General features: G+C 44.5%; 1 protein-coding gene across 1 annotated transcript; it reads left to right on the top strand.

The window, feature by feature from the left end:
* The first annotated feature begins 4751 nt into the window (after positions 1–4751).
* LOC138161501 (ferroportin-like) lies at positions 4752–18345 on the top strand. Its single transcript, XM_069088261.1, has 8 exons — positions 4752–4848; positions 7156–7223; positions 7809–7968; positions 10041–10156; positions 10616–10742; positions 12738–12992; positions 15989–16699; positions 18050–18345. The coding sequence occupies exons 1-8, from the start codon at positions 4752–4754 to the stop codon at positions 18343–18345; spliced, it is 1830 nt and encodes a 609-aa protein (XP_068944362.1).
* Positions 18346–20525: the final 2180 nt, after the last annotated feature.

A 20525-nucleotide genomic window follows, 5' to 3' on the forward strand; every position in this document is an offset into this window, starting at 1 on the left:
GTTGCAGGGGTCTGGAGACTGTCCTGCAGACAGAATGAATACTGTCCTCTGGTGAGGGACAGTACTGTTGTTGCAGGGGTCTGGGAGCCTTTCTGTTGGTTCAGAAGCCCTGAAGAAGGATTTTCTTGTTGTATGTTTACAGAAATCCTGGGAGAGGGCTTTGCTAATGTGTTCAGGGGTTCTAGGGCTGTTCTACAGACAGAGGATAAATTCATGAAGGGACTGGCAATGTATCTTATGGCCTTGCTAAGCCTTGTCTCTCCAGGAACTAAGATTGCTGAGAACTTGCCTCGTGTCAAGATGAAGAAAAGACCTCCATTTGGGTATTAAGTGCTGTGTTTAAACTTGATGTAACTCTGGGGTAGATTCAATTGTGATCCAGGGGTGGGGAACTTTTGACCTTATTGTGCTCTGTGATTGACAAGTGAAGGTATTTTACCTATGTTTGGAAACTAATCTCCATTTGAGAAGAGGGGTTTTGTGGTGGACCAAATGAAGGTATAGCCTAGGGGTGGAGAAGTATTTAGAACAGAGACTTTGTAATTGATTGAATGATTGGAAGATCCTGGGGTGGGGTAGTACTTGGAGATTGTTTAATCACACTTAGTAAATGCTGTATTTTGAATGATGTCATGTTTTGATCTTCTCTGTTCTTGGTTTGTCACTAAATAAAATAGAGAGCACCTATGCTGGTATTTTGAACCTGGGAAGTTGCCTTCTTTTGGCATTACATTACAATACGTTATAAAATTATTCATAATCTCTCTGCAGAGCTCTTCCAAACCGTTTCATCCTTCCTCAAACATCCCATCTGGGAACCTTGCCTCCTACTTCACTGAAAAAATGAAGGTCGCTGGCTGTAAGAGCCCCCATAGCCCTTCCTCCTGACATTACCCAGATGCCTTCTGCCACCATCTCACATGAAGAGGTGACCTTTCTCCTTGCCAAAGCAAACTCTGCCACCTGGGTAAATGATCCCATTCTGTCCCCTGCTCCTATCAGATTGCCTTTTCTCATCCTCAGTCTCTTCCTACCTGCTCCCCCACTGCCTGCAAACATGCCCACTTCGCCTTCATCCTCAAACCCCCTCCCTTGATGCTTCCACCCTGTTAACTACTGTCCCATCTCTTTCCTTCTTCTCTGGGCAGCTAAATCCTTTGAGAATGTCATCAACAAGGGACACCTCCACTCTCTCTTCTCTCATTCTCTTCTGAACTCTGCAGTCTGGTTTCCGACCTCATCATTCAGCTGAAACTGCTCTCTCCAAAGTTCCTCTAATTACCAGAGCGAATGGCCTTTTTCCCAACCTTTATCCTTGCTGACTTCTCTGCAGCGTCTGACACCTCCCATCATCCTCTTCTCTTTCATAACTACTTCCCTCTCCTTATCCATGACACTCATTATCTTGGTTCTCTTCCAACCTGACTGCATCTTTCCTGGATCTTCACTCAGGTCACACCTGCTAGCTGTAGTCAAGCCCCAAGGTTCTGTCCTAGGTCCTCTTCATTCCTTCCAAACCATTTCACTTGGCCATCTCATCAGCTCCTGTGGATGCAATTACCACCTCTATGCTGATGATGCCCACATTGATTTATCCAGCTTTAACCTCTCTCCTGAGCTCAGCATCTCCAACTACCTATTAGACATCTCAAAATAGATGTCAGATAGACATTTACAAACCAACATGTCCAAATCTGAACTCATTAGAGTTCTTCCCCTTCCTAACTCCCTTATTGTTGTTGAGGGCACCCCATCAGCCCAGTCACTCAGGCTCACAATGTGGGGGTTACCCTCCACTTCGTGCTCTCTCCCCACTCCCACCCTGTGTCCAGTCTGTGGCCAAGTTATGTCCTTTCTACCTTTGCGACTCTTAGCTACTTCCTCTTCTCTCTTCTGCCATCCCTACCACCTGGTACAAGCTCAGCATCCCAGCCCTGGGATACTGCGCTGGTCTCTCTACCTCAGGTCTTTCCCCATTCTAGAATACCCTCTACTCAGCTGTCAAATTAGTCTTCCTAAAGCAAAGTTCTCTCTTTCTCTCTCTCTCCTTCTGTCTCTCTCCCTCTCCCTCTCTTCTCTGTCTGTCTCTGTCTCTCTCCCTCTTTCTCTCCATCCCTCTCTGCTCACCACATAGTCTACAATCCAAGACACTGGCCTCCTCACTGCTCCTGGAACAAGACAGTCCATCCCCCGATTCCAGCCATTTTTTCTGACTGTTGCCCATGTCTATAATGCTCTTACTCATCTCCACTGCCTGTTTTCCCTGGCTTCTTCCAAGTCCCAGCTAAAATCCCCTCCCCCCCAAGCTTGAAAAGGCCAAGGCCCCCCACTGAATCCTGGGCCACCTCCGGTTGTCCTGATCTCTATCTGGCCACTGGACTCAGATGGCTCTGGAGGATACAGTGAGGCTGGTGACTTTGCTCAGCCCTGCCTCACTTATACCTAATTCACTTGTACGCCATGGTCACCTCCCTGATGTCACGGTCCTCTTCTAGAACGAAGGACAAACAGCAGAATCCCACCCTCTATACGGAAGGCAGGAGAACCCAGCTCCATTCATGCGTCTGAGCGTACCTGCCACTTCATATCTCAGGCCAAGTGCACAAGTTCCTGTGGTCTGTCAGGGAACGTGCTAAGCACAGGAGCTACATAGAAGGGCAAAGTCAGTCGTCACCTTCACAGTTCTCACAGGCTAATGGAGGGAGGTCATGTGCACTGTGTACAAGGGTGTAAAGGAGCTAAAGAGGAGGGACCCTCGGTGAGAAGGCGCCAGCGGGAAGGGACTTGAGAAAGGCTTCCAGGTACCTTCCGCGGACGCCTAGCTGAAGAACCCGCACAGTTACCTGGCATGGGGAAAGCTGCTTATCAGTGAAATCCCATGTCTAGTCCCTTAGCTTTGGTCCTGGATAGTAAGATTTTATGACCCCAGCATTATGAGATGCTGCTGAGCCAGAGTTGTAGGCTTGGAGAGGGCTAGGAATGTTCCCACCTGACAATATACCCAGCAGCCTTTCCCTGATCTCTGGAATGTTACCATTAGCTCCTTTGAGTCAGAGGAATATCTTTTTAGTGGTAAATAACCCTTTGAGGAGTGATCCGTTAAGACGTGTACACCGTGGCATAAGTGAGTTTATTAAGCCTTTGAAACCAGCAATTAGTAGAAAGGAGCAAGAGAACACAGAGCAAATGACATACAGAAAGAGTAAGTGGGGACCCTGAGCCGAGACCTGAGTTGAGACAGGGCCCGACCAGCTGGGATGGCAGAGGCCTCTGGGTACGGCCATCCCACACCCTCCACAGATCCACAGATCACCCTCCACAGGCGCTCCAGTGTTGGAAAGGACGCTCTTTCTTAATCGCTTTCCACATTGCATAGGCTTGGAGTGAAGAAGATCTGGGTTCAGATTCCACTCCAGGCTCTGTCTAGTAGTGTGACCTCAGACAAGTCAGTTTCCTCACCCCTCTTAGCCCAGATTTCTCAGTTCTGGAATGGAGATAAAAATGTGGCACTTTGGGGCTTTATTACCAACAAAACTGTTCTGAGGATGCCTAGAAAGCATCACATTGAACCTTAGAGAAAAGACCAGCTTCAGAGCTAATATTGGGGTGGCACTTTATACCTGGTGCCTTATTCAATCCATTATTAATAATATTTCTGCAATCTCTACTCTGTATTTGACATGCAAGCTTTGGGAACACACCCAAGGAGAAGTGGCCAAGTGTGTCTGCTCTGGCCTTTCCTTGGTTTCCTGTCCTGTAGGTTGCAGCAGGAGAGAGACAGGACTCAGCACTGTCTACCACATTCCCTTGGCCCAGCACTGAGATTGAGACCGGCAGATGAGCCCAGTTTTGATCATGTTCTACTAGCCTGTCACGGGGAGCAGAAACTGCTGGCTTTTCATCTGATGACCCAGAGGAAGCATTTGCACACCCAGCACTTTTTGCACAATGGGGTTCGTGTGTGGACAAGGGCACATGTAAGTTTTAGAACCCTTTCACTGACCAGTTACACCTTTGCACATGGTCCCTGGGGGGTGAATGAGAAACCAAGGCCAGACTCAAAGCTGGGACACATGAAAAACTCCACCCTGCTGCCTACACTGGGTGAGTAAAGCACTTTGCTGAATTTCAGATGCTTCTTATTTTAAATCAAATTCTTAGCAGGTGGGAGCAAACATTTGAGGTTCATCGCTGTGTTCTTGTAAATGTACTTGTGGTTTCCTTTTCACTTTAAAACTTTCATTAATTAGAGCAAATGTAATCGATTTACCCTGTTGAATAATTAAAGTGGAAACATAATGTGTTTAATGGAGGGCTGCTTGCTGTTTAACTCTCTCCCTCTCTCTCTGTCACTGTCTATCTCTTGTCTTCTCTTCTCTCTCCCTTCTTTGTCTCTGTCTCTCTTTTTCCTCTCTGTCTCTGTCTCTCTCTCTTTTTGATAACTTAAAACTAGGGGGGCTTTTGATTGCTGCTGACGGAGATTTATTTCCCCCGAGTAATTGGTTTGGGGCATTATTAACATGCCTCGTTTGTTGACAAGTACTTCGACTTTATTTCTATGCAGTAGACCCTATAACAGATTGTACAATTAACTTATTCCAGTTGAAAGAATCAAGTGGGAGCGGTTTTTAGGGGAAATCCAATTGGAATTAAAGGGGGAGCTTGTTAATTTCTCACAGTTTACGACAATGCGAGGTCCCCTAATAAATCTGTCATTCTCTAAAATCTCTTGTTCACAGTATGCAATAATGATGACAGAAGGCAACGATATCAAAGACCGTGGAAATAAAGAGAAATTGAGTGAAATTGTAGCCACCAGACAAATTAGGAGAGAAAAGAGACATTTAGGTAGGTCGCCAATAAAGCTTCACTCTCAAAAGCTAGCTCGGTTGGGAAAAGAAGCAATCTCTCTCTGGGTTGGAAATATTGCTATGTTAACATCATCAGTCTGAAATTACACAGTGCCACTGGGCATGGGGGGATTTGATTAAGTAAAATGAATAGGATTTTTTTCATGCATTTGTTCTTTGTGGAATGATGTGCCGCAAAAACAGAATTTCTCTAATTTAAATGTCACTAAGCAATTTGGCCTGTTTTCCAAAGGCTCTCTTGGAGCGGTTTCTTGTTGCCTAATTGAATCAAATATTAAAAATACCTTGTTAGTGTCTAGTTAGAGCAACGACTGTAAAATGTCACCTCTTGTTCTGTTTTCACTAGTGACTCCTGCATTCTTTCATTTGTAAGATTAAATTGCAAAGTATGAAGTTTAGGGGGAAGTGAAATCCCCAATCCAACGCATCTCACATGTCTGAAGAGCCCACATAGCGGCCATTGCTCATGGGGGAAGACTTCTCTCCATGATGGATTTCAAATGGTACCAAATGCAACAGAAACACTTTCCAGTTGACAATCCCACAGAATTTTACAAATGTGAATTCCTGCGGGGCTCCCACCCAGGGAGATAAATGGGTGAGACACTTCGGTGACTGACCATGGCCTTCGAGGCTAACGCTTTAATCAGGTTTCTCCCTGCAGTTCAGAGCTTGGGCTTTTCTTTTGAGATCTGTTGGGTTTCAAGAGAGTGGAGGGAGAAGCATGATCTTAGTGGCCACAAGGAAATGGAGGGAGAAAAAAGCCCCTTTGCTTAATTATTAACGAAAATATGCTTCAAGCCCTCAATTCAATCACTTCCATTTAAATTGAAGGCTCCAGCTGCCAAAGTGGATTCTGTTTTCTATTTCACTTGAGGGCAAACTGTTTATTTTCACTCCATAACTGAAAATGCCTTTAAATTAAAAACCAGGCTGTTACCTGGGTCTGGGCTATGTCCTTGACTTTCCCTGACAGCCCTCAGCACAGGGCTAAGTGTAGGGAGGGGTTTACGGAGAGATAGAAAATAGAGACACCCAGAGAAAGAGAGAGACAGAGACAGAGACACAGAGAGATCCCAGTCACTAGAAACTGACTTTAGTTCTCTTGTCAGGGAGTAGTGTCCACACAGTTTCCAAATACGTTGATCCTGGTGTAAGGGAAATTTTCTAAAAATTATCAATAGGATTCAACCTTTTCTGCCACTTGGAAGAGTCTATGCCATTAAATCATGGTGCCATGATTTGATTTTCTACAATTATTACAAGGTCGTATTCTTAAACAATAGCATGATATAGTAGAAAGTGTAGTGTCCTTGGAGCAAGGTGTGGGTTCCACTTCTGGCTCTGACTTACTAGCTCTTTGGCCATGGCTAGGTCACTTCATCCCAATGAGCCTCAGTTTCCTCATCTGTAAAATGAGAAGAATTATGCCCACATTCCTCATGTCACAGGCTTGTTGTGACAAAAGCCTCATGCCAGAAATGTGAGCCATCTTTCCCAGGTCTGAAATTTGCCCCTGGTGCTACAGTCCTGCCCAATGTACAAGAGGTAGATTCCTGAGCTAGAAACAAGTTCCTTGCCGTTTATTCTCCCATGATGCTCATTGGCATTTATATGAGTAGTCAAAGTCCGCAAAGAACTTTATACACATTCTCTTCTGTGAGGTAAAGGTTACAAGTAAATCATTGTCCCCAATTTACAAATGAAGCAACTGCCCCCTCGTTACTTACCAGGGTACCTGGCCTAGAGTAAGAAAATGCCTGATAATTGTTGCTTGTTTGATTAGGAGATAAAGTGACTTGCTTGGGAATAATGCAGCTAGGAAGTATTTGAAGCAGAATTTGAACTCAGGTCTTCTAGATTCTGAATCCTGAGCTAATATCCAGTACTGAAAAACTGGGGCTTGCTCTAAGCTGAAACGAACCCATTTGTGACCATGGAAGAGAAAGGAGGTCTTGGTAAGCACAAAGGATGAGGTGCTTGAACCTAGCTTCCAACAACTACCAAGCCTGGTGGTGCCACCCCTGCCCCGAACCCAGGCTATGCACCCTTCTCTGGGAGGGTCCTGAGGACGCTTCTTGGGATCCATTGGAACCTGCTCCAGACCTCCGGGATGCCCTCAGTAGGCACGTGGAAACACCGCTGGCTGGGCTCCAAGACCTTTTCCTCTCCCACCGGGCAATAGCCACCCAGGTTTTCCTTTGCATAGAGGAAGCAAACCAAGTGTGTCTTTGACAAGATTCACATGGAAATGTCTTTTATGGTTTGGTTGTGTGTGTTTTAGGGGCAACTTTGAACTCCCTCCTGGGGCCAAGAGTTTTGGTTTATGTCAGCTGTGCGCTTTCTATATGGGTAAGATGAAGTCAAATAATTATTCTTGTGTTTTGAATGATCAAGAGAGCTCTGAGGTTGAGAACAGCCGGGATTTCACAAACAAATCTTGACATTGGGCCACATTGGAACGTTTTAGGATCTTAGCTTTACAGTGGGTGGGATCTTTGAGGTCACATTCAACCCCTTCACTTTAAAGATGAGGAAACTGAGACCAGGGGAAGAGAATTGACCTGCCCACCCATAGAACCATAGATCTAGAATGGGAAGGAACCTCAGAGGCTGGCCACCTGCTCCAACCCCTTCATTTTACAGATGGAGAAACTGAGGCCCAGGGAGGGGAAGTGATTTGAACCCAGGTCCTCTGACTCCAAATCCAGTCTTCTTTCCTCCTCACTGCACTGTATAAATGAGAGCTGGCTGTATTGTAGGAAAATGTTGTCCTGCCTTCATAATTCTGGAAAACCCCAGCAAGATGGTCTGTCCCCAATGTCTATGCATCTTACTCACAATTTAATTTCACTGGTCACTGTAGGAAGAACAATCCCCAACCCCGGCCCCTTTTTTGTTTGTGTTTGTGTCTTTTTGGCCTGGGCCACCTTGCAGGGAGACCGAATGTGGCACTTTGCTCTGTCTGTGTTCCTGATAGAGTTATATGGGCGCAACCTTCTCCTAACAGCGGTCTTTGGCTTAGTGGTGGCTGGCTCAGTGTTGGTGTTTGGGGTTTTAATTGGAGATTGGATTGACAGAAAACCAAGAAACAAAGGTAATTTTTCGTCTCATAGCTCACACAGTGCCTAAAATGTGTAACCGAGAACAGCAAACCCTTCTACAGCACTTGAAAATGTGCAAAATGTGTAAAATTCTATAAAAAATTACCCCCTTTGATCCTCTAAACAACTCCAGAAGGTGCTATTATTATCTGCATTTTACAGAAAACTTAACTGAGGTTAAGAGGCTATTGATTGATTGATGATGATAATGACCAGCACATCTATACAGCTTTAAGGGGTGCAAACTGCTTTTCATATGCCATCTCATTGGATCTTCACAATTTTACTCGTATTTTACAGATGAGGAAACTGAGAGGTTATGTAAATGGTTCAGGGCCACACAGCCAAGTAAGTGTAAGTGTCTGAGATAAGACTTGAAGTGAGGTCTACCTGACTCCTAGTCCAACATTCTATCTATCTACTCTGCCCCTGAGCTCCCTTAGATCCTAGGCTTGAAGATCCAGGGCACTATGACTTTGGGTTCCAATCCAGTTTAATCCAATAAGCATTTATAAGTGCCTACTATGTGGCAAGAACTGTGCTACACTCTGGAGATGTGAAAAGAGGCAAAAAACAGGACAAGGAATCCACCATCAAACAGAACTCGAAGTCTGCTGTCAGTCACCCAAAAGGAATGGGGAGACGTGTGGGTAGCGCTATTAGACTTTAATCATCACCGACAAGAATTGTAAGAGATATCAAAGAACTGAGGGTTGTAAACTAAAAGTAAACAAATTTAATGTGAAAAAGAGAGAGAGATCAAAGAGATATCTGCCCAAAGACTGGAAAAGGAGATGGATGCACTGGCCATCCAGCAAGTGCAGAAAATGAACAGAAAAATGAACCATCCATTAGTATCCACAAAAGGCTTCCTCTGTTCTGAGCAGGTTCCCATCAAAGACTTAAGGGAAGACATGAACGAGTCATATGAGATGAAAAGGCTTTCACAGGCTGCTATCGGCACCTTTGAATGGAGTGCCCACTTTGATATTCCAGAGCCACTGATATTTTGAGATATGTACTTATGTCATTATAATTCATCAGATAAACTCAGATTTGTTTCTGGACTTATTCAATTAAACATAGATCTCCCTAGAGCTTTTGGCTGCTGACTATTTCTCTCACCCTCTTCTTAAATGATCCAGTCAATTCATCTATCAGTTTCGAAAACCAAGCCTTTACAAAGCACCAAATGGTCCCTACTCCTCTAGGAGAATACCAGTATAAAGTAGTGCCTGCCTGGAAGGAGCTTATGTTCTATTAGAAGTAACAAATAGACACAGATATACAAATGCATCCAGAGTAAATACTAGTAAAATGCAAAGTAATTTGAGGAGGGTTGAGAGTGGTCAGAGATGTGGGACAACTTCAGCCTTTCTTTTTTCCTTCCTGGTGATTAGTCGGCCATGTGGCAGCAGGACCCCCTCAGGAAGGAGACAGCTAATGTTGGTCCATTCTAAAGGGTTAGTTGATTTGCATTTCCAATTGATCAGAAAGTTATGTGTACACACTCTCCTGGCCTCTTTATCAATGTCACTGAGAAAGCGGCAGGCTTGAGGATTACTTTGTCATTTTCTTGGATTTCCCTGTCAAAGAATTCACCCCCTCAGAGCCATCTTACTGGCTGTGAGACCACCATAGTCAGGCTAAGTTCATTCGAGGCTTCCCATTTATATAATCTAAATCGTCTCTTTTGTCTTCCCTAATCTCTTCTAGCCTTCATCTGGTTTTGAATCTGGGTCCTCATTACAGTATTGAAATATATGACCTTCCATTAGCCTCTAATATCTTTTGTATTTAGGTTATTGATTCATTTGGAATGGCTTGTGGTGTATGGTATAAGATGCTGGTCTAAATTGTTGAACCGTTCTTTCTGTTGTATCTGCTTGAGAAAAATATGACCTTGCTGTTGAATTACAATGTAATGGATGTGGATTGAACTGTGGCTTGGAGCGGGCCTAGGGATCTGGTTAAAGTATATGCCTCTGTCATATAGCAGGGAATTGGTTCTGTTCTGTAAATACTCAGAAGACTGTGCTGAGCAGGTTATCTCCTTCACCACCAGTGGCCCACGCGTCCCTGTTCCTTCAGAACTCCTCTGTCACTGCATGCTGTGTGGTTCTGATGTTGGTGATCTCCTACAAAAGTGAAATTGAAGGCATCTGGCAGGGCTGGCTCATGGTACGTGCGCACTCCCCCTCCTCTGGCACAATGAAAGGAAACATCAGCGGTCCAGGCTGTGTCTTCCTCTGGGGCCAGAGGAACTTGCCTGTTCTGCAGCATTCTAGGGACTCGGGTTTTAAACCTAGCTAGTCTTTCTTTAGAGTTGTGTTTTACCTCAAAGCTCTGCATCAGACCTTAAATCACAGACGTGCAAAGACAACTGAATTTGGGGCCTCCTGTCTTCGGGACCAAAATTAGCATCAGACCTGGGGCTGATAGAGGGGGCAGGAAGAATGCTCACCAAGTCAATAAAACAGTACTTCATGCCTCTCCTCAGCTGAACCTGTAACTAGAAGGGCTTGCTAATAATGTTGGCTTGGGTAGAAGCATCAGCTAAAAAAAAAAAACATAGAAAGCATTTGCCTATCAAATTCTATTCTTGGATTGCAAACTCTGCTTCCCAACCCCTCCCCACAGGTGGCCTGCTATGTGGCAGTGATTATCTTAGCAGATCTAGCCAACCTGGCCAGCACAGCCCTGACCATCACCATTCAGAGAGATTGGATTGTGGTTATCACTGGAGACAACAGAAGCCAACTCGCTGGTAAGTCCCAGCCAATGCTTCACCCACAAACAAGCCACCATGAAGATGTTTTATCACCCTGGGCAACAGAAATTAAGGAATGCCCAGGCTCTTAATGAATTCTTCCCCAAAAAAGGATGATGAGTAAATTCAGTGGAGCCCATGAGGAATATCTGTGTCTAATGGGAGCCATATTTAGGGCAGGGTGAATAGACTTCTGACTCAGGCTGCTGAAATGTAGTGGGGGAGAGGAGGGGAAGACCTGTGATTCCCTAGGTCTAGGGAATTCCTGGTGAGAAATTCCCTCAATTAATGCAAGTCAGCACCTTACAGTCTAAAAAATTGCCTAGGATCCTGAGAGGCCCTAAGTGACTCATCTAGGGTCACACAGCTAATATGTTACAAATAGTACTTGAACAGAGGTCTTCCTAGCTCTTAGGCTAGCTTTCTATCAGTTACCCAATGCCACCTCTGTAGCACCTAGTTAGTGCATCAGCAATGCCATATTCACAATGCCTATGGAGATTACAGATATGTTGATATAATTATCCATCACAAAATACATCATGCTTGTCATATAAGGGAATAAGCTGGAAAATTTATTAAGATACCAAAAGACTGAGTCCCAAAACCAGAAAGTGAAAGCCATCAGAGTAGTTATGACATTGGCACAGGTAGATAAAGTAGAAAGCACCCACATTCTCAAGCCTTTAAAACAGAACAGGCTACCTCAGGCAAAGGTCCTCCTCTCCCCACGCACAGCAACCACCCAGCGTCCTGGAAGTGCACTCCCAGCAGCTCCGGCCCCTGGCAGTCCTCAGCAGGAGTCCTTAGCAGAAAGTCCTTAGCAGTCCTAACTCAAAAAGGGCTTGGCGCTGCCGCTGCCTCTGCTGCCGCTGCTGCCGTCGCCACCACTGCCAGCCACCGCAGGAACACTAGCTTGGCTTTTGCTTTCTCTGGCTTCCGCTTCCTCTTGCTCCGCCCCTTCCTGCTACGTCAGCACGTCCAACGGGGCATGGAAGATCTTTAAATCCCATAACCCTTACAGTTAGCAAGAGTAATTCATCAAAATATCCTGTTTAAACAGGATACAAAGAAAGGTAAAAATGCAAAACCAGGTTCTCTGTTCTCAAGGACCTCACATTCTAATTAGAGAGAAAACGTGCCAAGACTTGTACACACAAGATATATATGAAGTAGATGGAAGATAATTTTAGAGGGAAGATACTAGCTCCAGGGGACCAGGAAATACCTCCTACAGAAAGCGGAATTTGGGCTGCGTATGGAAGGAAGCCAGGAAAGCTAGGAGGTGATGAGGAGGAAACAGGGCATGGCAGGCATGGGGCACAGACTGCAAAGGCATGGAGGTGGGAGACGGAATGTTGTGTTTGAGAAACTGGAAATAGATTAGTGCTAGGAAGGCAGGAAAGCTCCAGGTTATAGAGAACATTAAATACCAGATGACCTTTTGGTTGATCCTGGAGGTAGCAAGAAAGTCATCAAGCAGAGGGCTGACATGTTAAACCCTGACTTAGAAAATCCCTTTGGATAATTGAGTGACAAATGAATTGGAAAGGGGATTGGACAACTTAACCTCGAATGTTCCTGACTTTCCATGGAAGGCATTTTCCACTACACAAGGCTGTCCCTTTAGTGCTGGTCCTGGCTTTTAAGCCACACTAAGGTGATGAGTACACTGTGGTTGTGGATATTCAACTGACTTGTATTTGTATTTTCACATCATGTCGAGCATTGTGATAAGATTTTTCCAGGGGTCATGACACCTGGAATTCCCTCCTATCTCTACCATTAAGTAGTTGTGTGATCATTTCTCCTTTCTGAGCCTCCATGAAAATGCAGGATGATACCTGAGTGAGGATCCCCATTTTCTACATGCCTCTGATGAATCAATAGTTTGGCCACAGACCTTGAGCCCTAGAAGGGACCTTCAATATCTTGAATGATTCTTGGATATTGGGTGTTCAGTGAAATGTTTTGGTTTACTCTCCCTTCTAGGCATGAATGCAATGATTCGAAGGATGGACCAAATCATCAACATCTTTGCCCCCCTCTCTGTGGGACAGGTGATGACATGGGCATCTAATGTCATTGGTTGCGGCTTCATCCTGGGATGGAACTTGGTCTCTCTGCTGGTTGAGTTCCTCTTCCTGTCTAAAGTTTATCAGCTTGTTCCTCAGTTGGCTGCCAAACCCCGGAGGTGCACAGGGGACAGCTTTCTAAAGAGGCAATTGGAGCTCATCAGCTCTCAAGGTAATTTTCACTTCACCACGGTTCCTGACTTGGTCTTCTTCCTTGAATTTTGTCATTCCATTGGCTTCTACTTTCTGTCCCTTGAGAGATACTCACTCTCAACTTCCCATCTGAAAATGTGGCATTTTATAAATAGATTTTTGATATCTTTTCTTTTTACATCACCTATATTTCCCCTGTATCCCTCTCTCTCACCCTCCTAATAAGTCATTCTCTTTTTTTAAGGATTAAAAAAAGACAAAATATTTAGTAAAACTGGTCAACATACTGAAAATAATCTGACATGATATGTAATGTTACACACCTATGGACCCCTTCCCCCATTTTTTGCAAATGTTATGGAGGGGAGTCCTCATATCTTTTCTTTGGGACCAAGCTTATTCTTTGCAATTTTACAAAGAACATTCATTTTAGAATGTTTTGTAGTTGTTATTTTCAATGTTGAAGCCATTGTTTATGTCGTTTTCCTGGGTCTGTTTACTTCACTTTGCGTCTGTTTGTGTTAGCCTTCCCATGTTTCTTTGCTTTCATCATATCCACTTTTTCTCACAGTAATATTTCATTATATTTATGGACCATGGCTTGTTCCACCATTCCCTAATGTATGGGTATGTTTGTTTCCAGTTTTTCACTACCAAAAAATAGTGCCAATATTTTGGTGTCTATGGGACCTTTTTTTTCCCCAATGACTTCCGGGGGCGTATACTTAGCCATGAGAGCTCTGGGTATGGATGTTTTTAGTCACTTTAGAAAATGTGGCTCTTGAGGGTAATTTTTTCCACAGAAGTCCCCACCTGCTTGCTTATGGAGGTATTCAATGGGGTACCAGAGAGGAAACAAAACTAATCCTTCCCCACTTCCTAGGGATCTATCAATCAATCAGTTGACAGGTATTAATTAGGCTCTTTCAAGAATTTAATAATCCCTACTCATGACTTTACATTCTAATGGAGGAGATAACAAGTATACATAAAAATATATACAGCATAAATATGAAGTGAATACATTCAAAGTATTTTAATACAAGATGATGTGGGGGGAGGGCAATGGCAGATCAGGAAAAGCTTTATGTTGAAAATGGTGCTTGGACTGAATCTTAAAGAAAGAGAGAAGCTCTCTGAGGTAGGGATAAAGGGGAGCATGTTCCAGGCATGGGGGGTGATCACTACAAAGGCTGTGGACAAGTTTTTCCAGAGATGGAAACATATTGTTCTTGTTCAGTCATTTTCAGTCGTGTCTGACTCTTCATGACCCCATCTGGGGTTTTCTTGGCGGAGATACTGATGTGGCTTGCCATTTCCTTCTCTAGGTCATTTTATAGATGAGGAAACTGAGGCCAACAGGGTTAAGTGACTTGCCCAGGGTCACACAGCTAGTAAGTATCTGAGGCCAAATTTCAATTCAGGAAGAGGAGTCTTCCTGACTCCAGACCCAGTCTCAAGTAACACAGTGCAATATATTGTGTTCAAATACAAGTCCACCAATCTCTATAACAGGAATAGTTTGTGTTTACAGAAAATGGCAACATCATTATCCTCACTTTCTTTAACCACCAAAAAAGAGATATGCCCTTTTCTTCCTTCCTTCCTTCCTTCCTTCCTTCCTTCCTTCCTTCCTTCCTTCCTTCCTTCCTTCCTTCCTTCCTTCCTTCCTTCCTTCCTTCTTCCCAAAGTGTTGCTGGCAATACTGATCCTGGCTGCCATCTAGCCCTATTTTCTGTGTTCAAAAGTAATATAGATTGTCTCCAGGGGTAGAAAGTTTCTTGTTACAGGAAGATCTTTAGCTGAGACCACTTGTGAGGGATGCTATGGGATTTGGAGAGGTGTTGGACTAGATGACACCATTCCCTCCTTTCAATACAAGGGAAGCTTCTTCAGATTAGAGACTTTTGGGCAGTTTTGTTCTTTGTTTCCCTGGCTTCTTTCACAAGGCACATAGTAGATGCTTAATAAATTTCTGAATGAATGGATGAATATATTTATAGGATTTCACTTATCCCTCCTGAGTACTATCCAAATCCTTAGTTCCTTCTAGGATTAACCACTGCTAGGACTCAGTCAGTGGGCTCCCTTTTCAACCTTTTAAAGAAATACATTTTCTTTTGATCACTCATGTGATTTTGTTTTATAGGATGTTATCTCCAAGATTTGAAAAGAAATTCATTTTTTATCTTGATGAAAAACCATAGAAGAAAGCAAACATTATGACTTCATGAAATTTATTATTCACAATAATAGACTACATCTAGATAGCATTTCAAGCAAAACAATATATACACATACATATACATACACATGCATACATATATGTGTATATATGTATATATACACATATAAATTTTATTTTATACTCCCTGAGAGGTAACTTGTCTTTAGAATATACCCAGTTCTCTTCTCACTTGCTGCATTTCCTGATATACACACTGACTTTCTTTTGGTTCTGAGATTTAGATCTGGGTTCACAGAATGATCAATCTTGGCCCCAGAGGTCACTTTGGAGACCATTGCTCAAAGCAATGGGGAATCACTAAAACCTCTGAGTGAGAAGTAACATGATCAGACCTGGGCCTCTGGTCAATTTGTTTTCTAGTTCTGTGGGTGAGGAATTAGAGATAAGAGAGATTTAAGAAAGATCCATTTATAGAATATTGCAATCATGTAGACAAGGGGTAATTAAGGTTACATGAGTAGAAGAGAGGAGACACAGGCAAGGGATGTTATAGATGTAAAATGGACATAACTTGGCAAATGATTGGAAGCCTAGGAAAGGGAGAGCAATGAATCAAGAACAGTGCCAACATCTTGAGCAGGGTTGGCTGGGACAGTAGATGGGTCCTCAGAGAAGATGGGGAATTTAAGCAGGGGGCGGTGATTGAGGAGAAGATGATATGTTCTCAGCATCACCATTCAAACACGCTTCATCGTCTGACTTGAGAATAGGAAGCATGTTCTTATGATAACTGTGATCTAAGACCTTTCTGGATATATTTTTTTAAGGGGAAATTCACTCTTGTCCAACCACTGATGAGTTTGCCAACATGCCCAAGACTTTGGAAGGACAGGAGGACCAGTCGTCTCCTCTGGAAGCCCAGCAGGACATGACCTCCAGGTTTCCTCTTGGCCTCAGAAAGATGCAGAGACTAGTCCAAACGTGCTGTGATGGCTGGAAGACGTATTGCAGGCAAACTGTCTTCTTGGCGGGGTTGGGTTTAGCCTTCTTGTACACAACTGTGCTGGGCTTTGACTGTATCACCACAGGCTATGCCTACACACAGGGGATAGGGGGCTCCCTCCTCAGCCTCCTCATGGCCATCTCAGCCTTCTCTGGTCTCGTGGGCACAATCCTCTTTACCAGGTTGAGAAGGTCCTATGGCTTAGTTCACACGGGCCTCATCTCCAGCTGTCTCCACATTGGCTGTTTGCTGCTCTGTGTGTTTTCTGTTTTTGCCCCTGGGAGTCCTTTTGATTTGGGAATTTTCTCTCTTCCACTAAGCCAGAACTCTTCTCTAAGTCAGGAGATGCTGAAAGAGAACCGAGGACATGTTTCTCCTTTTGAAAGAAACATTAACCAGCCTATCCTTCCTGGCCGCTCCACCATCCACTGGACCAATAATACTGTTCTGATGGACGGTGCACAAGAAAGCGGCCAGCCGGAGTCCTATGTCTCCATCACCTTGCTCTTCTCAGGAGTCATCTTGGCCAGAATTGGTAAGCCCCGCTCAGAGCTGTTGAGCTGTCTTGTGTTGTTTTAAAGGCTGTGTGTAGGCACAGTAGTTGTTCTTGAGGCTTAGGGAAGGGAGAGTTGAGTTTTCTTCCTGTAAGGCCAACAACCTGTTTGCTGGAGTTGGAACTCATTGGAGTTCTAGACCAGCCCATGTGAAGCACAAATCTTTCTTTTCTGTCCCAAGCCTGGCCATTACATCCAGACAGGCAGATTCCTCTTTTCAGGCATCCCTCTGACCCCCCTCAAAGTCCTCCCCAAAAGATGCTTCATAATAATAGCCAACGTTTTCTTAATTCCTTAATGCTGGCAAAGAGCTTTACACTCTAAACACAACCCTGGAAGGAAGTGTTATTGTTATGCCTGTTTTACAGGTGAGGAATTGGAGCCTAAGGGAGGCTAAGAGGCTTGCCCAGAGTCATGCAACTACCGGTAGTCAGGGGCAGGGGCAGGATTCAGACTCAGTTCTCCCTGAATCCAAGATCAAGGTTTTATTCCCTAAAGCTACCAATTTGCATTGCAAGGTCAGCTTAACTTCAGATTGGTAACATCATTTCTCAAGAGCCAAAAAGGACTTAGAGATCATCTGGTCCAACCTTCTCATTTTACAGAAGGGGAAACTGAGACTTGTGAAATGACTTGCCCTCAATAATGTACCTGCTAAGTTGCACAAAAGCAGGATTTGAACCTCAGTCCTCTGACTACACATGCAGAAATCTTCCCCTGCACCATGAAAGCTATGTACGCCCAAAGGGTGCGGCTTCTTCCAGGTACTGCCAGGACAAAAGTCTGGTTAACCAACATATGTCTGCTATGGTGGGCCCCATTCAGATACATTGCTAGAGGTTCGTTGCCAGATTGGTTGCAACCAATTTTTCGGCCATAGCAACTATTGAAAGACTAAGGACCTAATAGGCCAGAATCGATATCATTGAAGGGGGAAGGAGTGGAGTAAGGACCCTGGAACATGCAATCACAGGTTCTGGAAGTGTTGTAGTATTAAAGTAGGCCCCTCCGACAGCGCCCCAGTACTGAAGGAGGCCCCTCTGACAGCACCCCAGTACTGAAGGAGGCCCCTCTGACAGCGCCCCAGTACTGAAGGAGGCCCCTCCGACAGCGCCCCAGTACTGAAGGAGGCCCCTCCAACAGTGCCCCAGTACTGAAGGAGACCCCTCTGACAGCGCCCCAGTACTGAAGGAAGCTCCTCCAACAGCGCCCCAGTACTGAAGGAGGCCACTGAAGGAGGCCCCTCTGACAGTGCCCCAGTCAGTACTGAAGGAGGCCACTTTGACTATATTTTCAACTACTTTGATTTCTTTCAAATCTTTCTCTTGCAGGTCTCTGGTCCTTTGACCTCACTGTGACTCAGCTTCTTCAGGAAAACATCGCAGATTCAGAACGTGGTACCGTGAATGGCGTGCAGTGCTCTATGAACTACCTAATGGACCTTATCCATTTCATCCTTGTTATCCTGGCCCCAGCCCCTCAACAATTTGGGCTGTTGGTGTTCATTTCTATCATTTTTGTGATTATGGGGCACACTATGTATTTTGTTTATGCTCGTAGATACAGGAGTCAAAATCCATGCACCCAGAAAACACCAAAGAGAGACAGGGAAGCCTTTTTAACTTGAGAAATATGTAATTCTTCCTATTGGATGAAATCTCCCATTAGAGAATTTCCTCACATAAAATTGATCAGATTTCGCAATCATAGTTTCTAGCCACTTCTCCACTAGTTGATGCCCTCATTCATTCATTCATTCATTCATTCATTTGTTCATTGGCTAATTCATTCACCAAGTTCACCTTCCCTTTCGGGATGATTAAATAATAAGGTCATCGCTAAACTGCCCAAAATGGAGGCGGCAGGCTAGAAAGTCAATTGTAGTTCTCTCCTTGTATAAAGAGATGTAAAACACAGCCCCTCCCTCTCCATCCTCACCCAAGACACGAGTAGGGATGAACACCAGACAAGCTGGAAGAACTACAGGAAAGGGGTGGAAATGCTCTGAGATGGGAGGAGAGAGAAGTCACTTCGGTCATTTTGGAGGAGGCAGCATTCCTGCAGCCTTGAGGGATGGAGTGAATGTGCATCATTTACGGTTTGGACGTGGCTACAACTTAGATCAATTCTTTACAAACCCATTCTTCGTAAAGTCATCTGAGCAATACATAGATCTTCCATTGTGGGGTGGTTTCTATACTCAGCTTTGGGAAAAAGAGCCACATATGTATGTAAATGCTCCGGCTAAAATTCAGACTCTGAGTAATGTCAGGAGTAGCCAGTAGGAGGTCTTTCCAATTAAATTCAATTCTTTTCACCAAAGGTTTATCAAGTGCCCCCTGTGTGTGTGTGGCACTGTGGTGGGCACTAGAGACACAGAGCTAAACTAGACACATTCAGCCCTCAGGGATCTTAGAGTCTACTGGGAAGGGTACAGCAAGTGGACAGATCAGTAAATGCAAAGTCATTTCAGTGGAGAGAATGTAATTAAGGGCTGGAGCCAGAGACTCAGAAGAACCTAGGACAGGGCACCTGAGCTGGGCCTTGAGGGAAGCCAGATACCCTAAGGGGCACACTGGAGAAGGGAGGGCATTCTAGGCATGGGGGCATAGGGGTGGAAGATGGAATGTTGGCTTTGGGTTGGCATTGGACCATTTGGACTAGAAGACAGAGTATATGAAGGGGAGTAATATGAAAAAAAAAATCTGAAAAGATAGGTGGCAGCAAGTTTATAGAACACTGGAGATTCCAGGCTAAGGATCTTGTATCTTATACTAGGGGCAATGGGGAAGTGTTGAAGCTCCTTGAAGAATGAGCCAATGTGATCAAAACTCTATCTTTATTCCTTTGAAAGCTGGGTGGAGGACAGATGGGGGATGGGAGAGTCTTGAGGCAGGGTCATAAGTTAAAAGGTTGGGGCTGTCCTTGTGAAGGGAGAAGAGGAAACAGATGCAAAAGATGTTGTGAAAGTAGGATTGTCCAGATTGGACGAGTGGGTGACTGGAACATGGTGCCATAGCATAAAAGGGAAGTCTGGTGGACAGACAGGTTTGCTTTAATCCTGGTGAGCTGGAGAGGCTTTTGAGACAAAGCAGAAATAGTGCTCAAGAGAAAGATTAGGTCTGGGTATATAGTTTGGGGAGCCATTTCTGTAGAAATGACTTTAACCCTAGAGAAGAGGACCCAAGGGAAAGTCTTGGGATAGTCATACCTCGGGAGTGGGGCATGGGAAATGATCGAGCAGAGGAGACGGAGAAGGAATGACTAGAGACAGGAGGATGACCAAGGCAGATAAATGTTACAGAAGCCATGGGAGGAGAGGGGATGTAGGAGGAAGGGCTGGCGGGAGGTCAAGACTGGGGGATGAGGATGGAGAAGTCTCATCGAGAGCTTGCTTCTTAATTGGTATTAGTGGAGAAGTCCCATCCTTTCATCTGGATGTGCCAACAGCAGCTGGGCTTTAATCATGCCAATGACATGGCTCCCTGTTGCAAATTTCTGTTCTTCGTGTCTTAAAGTGAAAATTAGTCAGAGATTCCTAGAAGCTGTTAGCATATCAAAATGGTATTTGTTCAGGTCGCCAAAATGATTGTATTTGTGCCTCTAACCCAACTCCCTAGGGAATAAGCATAGGTTAGGAAAGATAAGAGCGCATCTCTGTAGCATTTTAAGGTTTCTAAAGTACTTTGCTCACAACAGCCGCTGTCTTTCCCACCCCCACCCCCCACCAGTGGGTAGATTATGTATTCTTGTCCCCATTTTACAGTTAAAGAAACTGAGTCTTGGAGCTGCTGAAGGACTTCTCCA

Source organism: Petaurus breviceps, unplaced genomic scaffold (assembly GCF_028583685.1).
Source record: "Petaurus breviceps papuanus isolate PSGF00001 unplaced genomic scaffold, PetGlider_PUasm1.0 185, whole genome shotgun sequence".
NCBI classification, from domain to species: domain Eukaryota; kingdom Metazoa; phylum Chordata; class Mammalia; order Diprotodontia; family Petauridae; genus Petaurus; species Petaurus breviceps.

What these genes read in the sequence shown, in the direction of transcription:
- LOC138161501 (XM_069088261.1), top strand. Translation starts at nt 4,752, where the DNA reads ATGACAGAAGGCAACGATATCAAAGACCGTGGAAATAAAGAGAAATTG. An exon ending in CAGAAAACCAAGAAACAAAG is followed by an intron (nt 7,969 to 10,040) that starts GTAATTTTTCGT and finishes CTTCACCACCAG; the next exon opens with TGGCCCACGCGTCCCTGTTC. An exon ending in CAACAGAAGCCAACTCGCTG is followed by an intron (nt 10,743 to 12,737) that starts GTAAGTCCCAGC and finishes TCTCCCTTCTAG; the next exon opens with GCATGAATGCAATGATTCGA.